This window comes from Scaptodrosophila lebanonensis, unplaced genomic scaffold, assembly GCF_003285725.1.
Source record: "Scaptodrosophila lebanonensis strain 11010-0011.00,11010-0021.00 unplaced genomic scaffold, SlebRS2 tig00000112-arrow-arrow-pilon, whole genome shotgun sequence".
In the NCBI taxonomy this organism is placed as follows: Eukaryota; Metazoa; Arthropoda; class Insecta; order Diptera; family Drosophilidae; genus Scaptodrosophila; species Scaptodrosophila lebanonensis.
In genome coordinates this window covers 2438987-2449291 of record NW_022060574.1, presented here as the reverse complement: position 1 = coordinate 2449291, position 10305 = coordinate 2438987, and the positions used below count along the sequence as shown (strand labels likewise).

Sequence of the window (10305 nt, the reverse complement as noted above, 5' to 3'; positions counted from 1 at the left end):
ATGTATGTAGTTGTATGTATGTATGCCTGTTGTTATGTGCGGCGCGGCAGTATTGGGAAACCACAAATGTCGTCGGACAAAAGGAGTGGCAACTCGCGCGATTGACAGCTGGAGCGGGCCGATAACAAGTACTCGTGCGTGAGGGGTGAGGACCAGTGCTACCAATTAGGAGGGTTGCAAAGTGGGTAAAGTAGCAATTCCTTGGGAATGACAAGTAGTAGTTTCCGACAGGGAAAAGGCACAGTTTTGGCAAGTGACAAAGGGACGTGCACGTGGTAGTTGGAACGCACACAGGGAAAGAAAGAAGAAAAGGAAGCAAAGTGGAAGATTTAGAACGTAGGAATAGCTGGAGGACAAGGAGAGGATGAGGAAGTATATCTTTGGGAACATCTAGGCTGAGGTAAGTCAGTCGGAAAAGAGCTATGCCAGGAAATAATATATTATTACGCATGGTAGGCGATCGGCAACCGAAGCGACGGGGGGGGCCTGAAAATTGGGCTGTGGGCGGTTTGGTGAACGAGCGTAGCTTGGATGCAGGAGGGCTTCATTGTAGCCACGACAGACGACAGCGCCAACACCGGCCGGCGACGCATCATTCTTCATGAGGCCTCAGCTTTAATTTGATTACAGCCAGCGGTGCTCGTTTGGACTCGGGCTAAGTACCCCTACGACTACCAACTTACATATATCTATACACATATGCATATTCTTTTTAAACACATACACAAAATTTATATACAGCCCACACGCACACATCCGTCATTTTCATAGCCCAATTTAAACACATACACAAAATTTATATACAGCCCACACGCACATAATCCATTTAATATAAAGCCCATAATTATATAAAGCCCACCCCTACATAGTCCATTTATATACAACAAACTCAAATACACTACACCAAAAGAAAAATACACATGTATGCCATAGCCAAAATTCAAAATACACACCCATTCATATACAAGTCACATAACAATACAACACACAAAACAATTAACAATTTTCTGTTACACACATAGCCCAAACAATCACAACATAATATAAAACATTAAACAGAAACACAACACCAAACAAGTAACCATATTGTAAACAAAAATTCAAATGTATACTTAAGAAAGAAAAACAAAAAAAAAAAAAAAAGTAAAAGAAAAATGTATAAAATCTAATATAAGTAAAGGAGGTTGTAATGTGTATTGGAGCGGCGCAGTTTTTTTTTTTGTTTATTTCCTGTTAATAATATCCCTCATAACTACATACTCGAGTATAGGTAGAAACAGGTTAAAAATTCAAATAAGTAAAATAGGCACAAATAGCCAACGAACTGCAGCGTCCCAAAATTCAATGGCTTAAGTATTAAAGTTTATTTTTATTGTAATAAAATTTAAAATTTGCACATGAATCTGGAGTAGAGTCCATTTATGGGGTGAGATGGGGTGATAAAAGTCCCGGAGCAGGAGAAAAAACCAAACCAAGCATGTTGAAGGGAGCCGGCAACAAAATGCCAAAACCGACTCAAGGTAGGGAGGGCCACGCGGCTACATGACACCAAAGTAGCCACAACTCCACCCAAATTCCACAGGCGTCCCTCAGCCGACAATATGAGTAGGTGTGTTTGAAAAAAAATATAAATTCATTGTTGGTCTGCCGCACCCCTGTCGCGGTCGAATCTGACCCTGAGCCGATGGCTAGCCGGCGTAACGACAGGGGATGCACTGGCAGAGGCGGACATAACAAGATGGCGCCCAATATAAATACACCTGGGTCTACATTTTAGCAAATGTTGCCTCAGTTCGAAGCAAGTTAAAAGCCAGAGTCTTGTTGTTTGTTTTTTTTGTTGATTTGTATTCTTTATTTAGTGTTTACATGTAAATTTCAACAACAATAGCTGCTGGCGGCCCCTGAGCCGGCGGGAAACGGTGCAACTGCCAGGTCCGTGGGTGAGCTTCACTAGGGCTCAGCCCATCGTTGCCGCAGGTGCATCCTTCTTACAGCGCGGTGTAGGTTGGTAACCAGCAGAGTAGGTGCAGCGAAGGGGCAGATGTAGCAGGTCCGTGAGGGGTCTTGGTGCCCACTCATTGTTGCCCTACAGGGTGTTCTGAGGCTGAAAAGATCGAGAGGAATGTCTGTTAGGTGTTAAGTAAAGAATAGTCTAGTTGCCTTGTTTTTTTTTTGTGTTAGTTACCTTTTTTTTTGTGGTTATTTGGTATTTCTTATGTATGGTTGCGTAGTAGGTCCATGTCCAGTCCCAAGCGGAAGGAGCATCGTTGCCCTACGTAGCAGAGCATAGGAGCAGCAATTCGCCATAGCCCGAGCAGGATTTGAGTTTTAGTCGGCGCCTGGAAGAAATTGGGTGGTGTAAAGCGTGCGATACATATATGTTTGTTTTGGTTGTTTACCTTCTGCAGTGACAGCGTGCCGTGGTGCAGCGTCATACTGAGGATCCCCATCTCACCCTTACATGTCTGGTGATTGAGTCTGTAATTGTGAGAATCTGTTTTTATTGGTCTTATGGTCAGTTAGTGTACTAATTACCTTTTATTTATTTATTTGCGTAGCAGCAAATAAGTTGTCAATAGACAGGGAGTCCATTGTGAATGGTCCCGGCCTAGCACAGCTGTTCCTGGGCTGAACCATCGATATTAATAAGTATCGATAGGGTTTTTTTTTTGGCACAGGTTAGCGGGTCTGTACATAGGGCGGGAATTTGAAGTTCAACTTATCGTTAGTTTGTTTTTTTTTTGGGAGTATTTTTTTCGCTTAGGATTATTTTTTTTTGTTTGTTCAGTTTTTTTTTTTTGGGTGTATTTATTTATTCTTATTTATTTATTCTACTTATTTATTTGCGTGTGGCACTTATATATTTATTTAGTCTAAGTTTTTTTTTGGTTTTGCCGGAGGCGTACAAGTATCGTATATCCACGATTTATTTATTTATTGGACGTTTTTGCGTGTGGAGTATATTTTTGCATTCACTTATTACCATTTTCTTTGTTATTTGTGGTTTTCCTTTTGTATTTGCATATACTGGTATATTTAATTATTTTATGTAGGTAAGCTGGTGTTGCGGGTATATAGTGTGTATATAGCGGTGGGAGTATATTATCCCCGCTGCCCATTTAGAGACACATACGCGTACACCGGTCGGTTTATTTATTCGCTTATTGTTGGGTTTGGATTAACAAGGTACTGAGAAATGAATCTTGACCCGAATGTTACCCGGAAGGTCAGGCGGAGTCAGGAGTTTAGTAGAAATAGGCCATTGGTTCACTTGGACTCTCCTCCTCACGTAGGATTGAGTGAGGCGGGCAAGCCAGCAGAAGCACTCCATGATGACGCATCGCCGCCAAGTGTAAACGAGGCAGCGTTCCGAGGATTTGGGGATGAATTGCCGAACAGTTACGGAGCAACAGCCGGCGCACGCGCGCATGACTATGGCGGTGAAGAGCAGGGTGGCAGAGCCGAGTCTGCGCTGCCAAGCGAAATTCGGTCAGCGATCAACGTGGCATTAGCACAGGCCCACGAGACGTATCGCGCATCGTTGTCGTCAGAAGTAGAGGCCATTCGAGAGACGATGCAGGCCAGCATGCTGTCGTTCATGCGCGAGATTAATGAGGCAGTGGCAGCGCTGAGGCAGGAGAAAACGCATAGTGCGCCTCCGTCTGTAGCACAGGCGCCGGTGGGCAGGCCAGAGCGAGCTCACGCGCAAATGCAGCGGCCAGCCTTAGGCGGGTACGAGCCGGCAGAGAAAGAAAGAGATTTTGTAGGTAGTAGACCAGCAGCTGCAGCACCGACTCACCTGTTCGTCGACAACCGAATTTTAGAGGCAGAACAGCGGGCACATGTGGAGCAGCGGCAGTTCTCAGCCGATCCGTGGATGCGCGATTTGGGCCCTGACGTGCACAGGCCATTAAGGCGAACCACGATGGGAGACTCCCGGCCCGACGTCGTCCACATCAGAAAGTGGGGCCTTGTATTTGATGGCGAAACCAAAGGAATGCCGGTGGCAGAGTTTATATTTCGATTGGAGCATTTGCAGTCCTTATATCAGGTGCCCTGGGCCGACGTGTTGCGAGACTTCCACTGCCTGGTGAACGGAAGAGCGAAAGATTGGTATTGGATGTACATACGTACCTCGGGCGTGCCGGACTGGCCGAATCTCCGATATGGGCTGCAGCAGCAATTTCAGACTCGAAGATCGGAGTTTGAACGAGAGCAGGAGCTGAGGGAGCGGAAGCAGCGGCATGGCGAGAGCATAGAAGAGTATATTCAGGCGATGCTGGTGTTGCGTTCTCGGTTGGTGTGTCCGTTTTCGGATTATGACCTTATTAAGGTGATAAAGACAAATATTAAAGACACCGTGTCTAGGGTCATCTATCCGATGAATATAACGAATCTGCAGAAGCTGAGAGAGGAGTGCCAAGACGCCGAAAAGATGCTGGCAACGCGTTGGGCGCGGCCCTCAGCCAGTACCAATTACGGGCAGCAGCGAGAGCAGCATCGAGTACACGAGCTGGACGTGGTAGCAGAAGGTACAGAAGGCGGCCAACTGGAGCATTTGGAGGCGGTATATAGGCCACATGAAACTGGTGGGAGCCGCTCGAATCTCAAGTGTTGGAATTGTGCACAACCAGGGCATACATATTTTGATTGCGAGTCTGCGGTGCGCAATATGTTTTGCTTCAAATGCGGACAACCAGGCGTGGTGCTGCCAAGATGCCCGAAATGCCGTCCGGGAAACTCGGAGAGGAGTCCGACGCAGCCGGAGGAGTCGCACTCTCGGTAGACGGTGAAACGCGTACCTCCGATGAAACAGTAGTTAGGATAGGAATTAGTAGCGATAAGGATAGTACCGTTAGTCATATTTACTCACAGATATATAAAGTCAACCAGGCAGTCCCACCGAAGAAAGTATGGTCGCAGCGGAAACCCTTGGAGCAGCGTCAGCGCGACTATGAAGTAGCCAGGAACCGCATATTTGGTAGCCAGCACGAACCGGATGCGAGAGGGGCGTCGAAGACATCCTTGCGGGCGCGTAGGAGACACCGCGAACGCCGACAGAAACGCCAGGCGGTGTGTGCCGCGGTGAATTCTGCATGTCGTTCCGACAGCCGCCCATATGCTACGGTAGCGATTGAAGGCAGAGAATTTACCAGTCTGTTGGATACCGGGGCGTCGGTGAGCTTGCTGGGAAGTGGTGCCATAGAGTCGGTCCGAAAACTAGGTTTGGTGGTACGCGAAAACAAATCCGCGGTAAGGACAGCCGGCGGCGCGCCACATTGCGTTATTGGCAGCGTGATGGCGCGCGTTAGGTATAACGGAACAGAGTCGGAAATGGTATTCCACGTTTGCCCGTCGTTGTGCCAACCGCTTTATCTGGGCGTGAATTTTTGGCGCAGGTTCGGTTTGGCTCCGAATGTGATCCCGGCTGTGGACGAAGGACAGCACGTGGCTGAGTTGGAGGAGGAGCGCTTATGAAAGAGTACACCAACGGAGCCACACGATTTAGAGGCGTGGCAACAGGAGAAGTTACAGCGAGTCGTGGCCCAATTCAGATCCTTCGAGGAGCACGGTCTGGGTAGGACGCCAGTGGAGCAGCACCACATTCAGTTGACGGAGGGGGCACTGCCAGTGAAAGAGCGTTTTTATCCCGTGTCGCCGGCAGTGCAGGCGCTATTGTTTGCAGAAGTCGACGAGATGCTTCGGCTAGGGGTTATCGAGCCAAGTGAGAGTCCATGGAGCAACCGAGTGACTTTGGTGAGGAAGCCTGGAAAGAACCGGTTGTGCTTAGACGCGAGAAAGCTAAATCAGCTCACGGTGAAGGATGCTTACCCACTCCAGAGCATTGAGTCGATCTTGAGCCGAGTGGAGGATACCATTTACATCAGCAGCCTGGATCTAAAGCATGCTTTTTGGCAGATCGAACTGGATCAGGAAAGCCGGCAGTACACCGCGTTTACGGTACCAGGAAGGCCACTGTATCAATTTAAGGCCATGCCGTTCGGGTTGTGCAATGCGGCGCAGCGCCTTTGCCGGGTGATGGATAAGGTGATTCCCCAGCGTTTGAGAAGCCATGTATTCGTCTACCTGGACGACCTTCTCATAATATCCAGAACGTTTGAGGATCATTGCAAGGTGCTGTTGGACGTGGCAAGTGCTTTGAAAGTAGCCAATTTGACGATTTCCTTAAAAAAATCCAAGTTCTGCTACAAGTACTTGAAGTATCTGGGGTTTGTGGTTGGCGATGGTGCGTTGCGGACGGATCCAGAGAAGGTCGAGGCGATTCGGGCGATTTCCTTGCCGACCAGCGCAAAGCAGCTCCGCCGATTCTTGGGGACCGCTGGCTGGTATAGGCGTTTCATTCGGAATTTTTCCACGATTTCCGCGCCGTTAACGGACTGCCTGAAAGGGAAGGGAAAGTTCCAATTGTCGGGCGAAGCGGTTGCGGCATTTCAGGAGTTGAAAGGGGCACTCACCTGCGCGCCAGTGTTGGTGCATCCAGACTTTCGGAAGCCGTTCGTGATCCAATGTGACGCGAGCCAAGCGGGCATAGGAGCGGTTTTGTTCCAACTCGATGCAGACGGGGCCGAAAGGCCGATAGCTTTTTTTTCAGCGAAGCTTCGGGGCGCTCAGCTGAACTATAGTGTCACCGAGAAGGAATGCCTGGCTGCAGTAAAAGCGGTCGAAAGATTCCGGCCGTACGTTGAGTTGATGCCATTTAAGGTGGTGACTGATCACGCCAGCCTGCGGTGGCTGATGTCATTGAAGGAGTTGGACGGTCGATTAGCGCGGTGGTCGTTGGCCCTGCAGAGGTTCGACTTTAATATTGAGCATCGGAAAGGCAAGGAAAATATTGTAGCCGATACCCTCTCACGGCCTTTCGAACTGGAGGAAGTTGATTTTTTTGATTTCGAGACAACCGAGTTCGAAGGTGCGGAGTATACCGAGCGGCTGAAGCAAGTGCGGGAGAACGCGGAGCTATTTCCGGATTTACGCGTGGAGGATGGGCTGTTGTATAAGCGGGCGCAGTTCACGCGGCCCGAGCGAGAGGAATTTTCCTGGAAGCTCTGGGTACCGCGTCCTGTGTCCGCAGCCCTTATACAGCAGGCCCATGAGAGCGACGCGGCTATGCATGGGGGCATGAAGAGGACCATAGAACGGCTCAGGCAGTTTTTTTTCTGGCCCGGGATGGTGGCACAGGTTAGGAGGTACGTTGCCGGCTGTGAAACGTGCAAAGCAACAAAACACAGCACGCAATTAGCGAGGCCGGTAATGGGCGCCGAAACCGTATCGCTCCGACCAATGCAGAGGCTGTATCTGGATTTCCTGGGGCCGTATCCGAGGTCCAGGAGAGGGAATACCACCATTCTGGTTGTTCTTGACCATCTGTCCAAATTCGTGTGGTTGCGAGCGATGCCAAAAGCAACAGCGGCGGCAGTGGTCCGGTTTCTGCAGGAGGAGGTGTTTTCGGCATTTGGAGTCCCAGAAACCGTCCATACCGACAACGGTAAGCAATTTGTGGCCAGCCAATTTACGGGGTTCCTGCAGGGGCTGAGCATCACCCACATACGCACGGCGAACTATGCCCCACAGGCGAATGCGGCGGAACGCGTGAACCAGACGGTGTTAGCGGCCATCAGGACATATGTACAGGGCGACCACACGAAGTGGGACGAGAAGCTCTCGGACGTGCAGTGTGCAGCACGCAGTGCTATCCATGGCAGCATCGGCACGTCCCCGTATTTCGTTTTGTTTGGGCAGCACATGTTCACCAGCGGGAAGGACTACAAGCTGGCACGCAAGTTGGGGGCGCTGGAGGATGCGGAATTGCGCATGTTGCCCAGATCGGATCAGCAGAAGGCAGTGCGGGATGAGGTACAGCAGAGTGTCCACCTGGCGTATGAAAAGGCGAAACGGCAATACGATAAGCGTGCGAGGATGGTAGCGTACGTACCTGGCCAAGAGATTTACAGGCGAAACTTTGTCCTCAGTCGTTTTAAGGACAACGTGAACGCGAAGCTGTGCCACAAGTATGTGAAATGCCGTGTCCGGAGCAGCGTGGGCAACAGCCTGTACGAGTTGGAGGACATGCACGGGCGTCGGTTGGGAGTCTTCCACGCCAAAGATTTAAAGCAGTAGCTAAGGCCCGGCTTTGTTCATCGGTAGACCAAGAGACCCATCTCGGGGTGTGGGCGGTGGCCTACGTTGGGCAGAGAAAGAACCGCGGCGCTTCTCACTCCCGTTTCTTTCGTTTGACACCAGAATAAAACCGGAGTGTGGTGTTATGTGCGGCGCGGCAGTATTGGGAAACCACAAATGTCGTCGGACAAAAGGAGTGGCAACTCGCGCGATTGACAGCTGGAGCGGGCCGATAACAAGTACTCGTGCGTGAGGGGTGAGGACCAGTGCTACCAATTAGGAGGGTTGCAAAGTGGGTAAAGTAGCAATTCCTTGGGAATGACAAGTAGTAGTTTCCGACAGGGAAAAGGCACAGTTTTGGCAAGTGACAAAGGGACGTGCACGTGGTAGTTGGAACGCACACAGGGAAAGAAAGAAGAAAAGGAAGCAAAGTGGAAGATTTAGAACGTAGGAATAGCTGGAGGACAAGGAGAGGACGAGGAAGTATATCTTTGGGAACATCTAGGCTGAGGTAAGTCAGTCGGAAAAGAGCTATGCCAGGAAATAATATATTATTACGCATGGTAGGCGATCGGCAACCGAAGCGACGGGGGGGCCTGAAAATTGGGCTGTGGGCGGTTTGGTGAACGAGCGTAGCTTGGATGCAGGAGGGCTTCATTGTAGCCACGACAGACGACAGCGCCAACACCGGCCGGCGACGCATCATTCTTCATGAGGCCTCAGCTTTAATTTGATTACAGCCAGCGGTGCTCGTTTGGACTCGGGCTAAGTACCCCTACGACTACCAACTTACATATATCTATACACATATGCATATTCTTTTTAAACACATACACAAAATTTATATACAGCCCACACGCACACATCCGTCATTTTCATAGCCCAATTTAAACACATACACAAAATTTATATACAGCCCACACGCACATAATCCATTTAATATAAAGCCCATAATTATATAAAGCCCACCCCTACATAGTCCATTTATATACAACAAACTCAAATACACTACACCAAAAGAAAAATACACATGTATGCCATAGCCAAAATTCAAAATACACACCCATTCATATACAAGTCACATAACAATACAATACACAAAACAATTAACAATTTTCTGTTACACACATAGCCCAAACAATCACAACATAATATAAAACATTAAACAGAAACACAACACCAAACAAGTAACCATATTGTAAACAAAAATTCAAATGTATACTTAAGAAAGAAAAACAAAAAAAAAAAAAAAAAGTAAAAGAAAAATGTATAAAATCTAATATAAGTAAAGGAGGTTGTAATGTGTATTGGAGCGGCGCAGTTTTTTTTTTTTGTTTATTTCCTGTTAATAATATCCCTCATAACTACATACTCGAGTATAGGTAGAAAGAGGTTACAAATTCAAATAAGTAAAATAGGCACAAATAGCCAACGAACTGCAGCGTCCCAAAATTCAATGGCTTAAGTATTAAAGTTTATTTTTATTGTAATAAAATTTAAAATTTGCACATGAATCTGGAGTAGAGTCCATTTATGGGGTGAGATGGGGTGATAAAAGTCCCGGAGCAGGAGAAAAAACCAAACCAAGCATGTTGAAGGGAGCCGGCAACAAAATGCCAAAACCGACTCAAGGTAGGGAGGGCCACGCGGCTACATGACACCAAAGTAGCCACAACTCCACCCAAATTCCACAGGCGTCCCTCAGCCGACAATATGAGTAGGTGTGTTTGAAAAAAAATATAAATTCATTGTTGGTCTGCCGCACCCCTGTCGCGGTCGAATCTGACCCTGAGCCGATGGCTAGCCGGCGTAACGACAGGGGATGCACTGGCAAAGGCGGACATAACACTGTGTATGAATATAGCATGTACATTCGTATTAATGTATACATTGGGCAATCGAACACAGTTGTTTGATTGTAAAAAAATAATGCTCTAAAAACAACAACAACTGCAAGTCATTGGGTCGTTCTTCTTCTTTCGTTTTCACCATTTAATGTTAATTGCAAAGGCAAAACGCCAAAACTTTACAGTTACCGTCGCTAGGCAACGACTGCGTAAGCGATAGTAAAGCAGAAACCGAATAACGGAGCTACGCATATTCTGCTTCGCATTGCGGGCAGATGTATGTTAAGGCGGCCAACCGTCCCGCATTGTGCGGGACAGT

At 48.1% G+C, this 10305-nt stretch overlaps 1 protein-coding gene and 1 long non-coding RNA gene across 2 annotated transcripts; both read right to left on the bottom strand.

The window, feature by feature from the left end:
• Nucleotides 1–2007: 2007 nt before the first annotated feature.
• On the bottom strand, nucleotides 2008–2445 carry LOC115628217. Its single transcript, XR_003995786.1, has 3 exons — nucleotides 2400–2445; nucleotides 2186–2339; nucleotides 2008–2126 (listed from the first exon to the last, which is right to left on the bottom strand). It is a non-coding gene; the product is annotated as an uncharacterized LOC115628217 (long non-coding RNA).
• A 4281-nt stretch (nucleotides 2446–6726) lies between these two features.
• LOC115628213 lies at nucleotides 6727–7210 on the bottom strand. The gene is made up of 2 exons (XM_030524205.1): nucleotides 6867–7210; nucleotides 6727–6804 (listed from the first exon to the last, which is right to left on the bottom strand). Exons 1-2 carry the CDS (start codon nucleotides 7152–7154, stop codon nucleotides 6784–6786), a joined length of 309 nt encoding a protein of 102 aa, XP_030380065.1. The 5' UTR covers nucleotides 7155–7210; the 3' UTR covers nucleotides 6727–6783.
• Between the last annotated feature and the right edge of the window lie 3095 nt (nucleotides 7211–10305).

Bases quoted from the DNA above. Each gene is read 5' to 3' on its own strand.
- LOC115628213 (XM_030524205.1), bottom strand. From the start codon at position 7,154: ATGGTCCTCTTCATGCCCCCATGCATAGCCGCGTCGCTCTCATGGGCC. The intron at 6,805-6,866 runs GTATCGGCTACA...GAACCTCTGCAG, and splicing joins GTTCGAAAGGCCGTGAGAGG to GGCCAACGACCACCGCGCTA.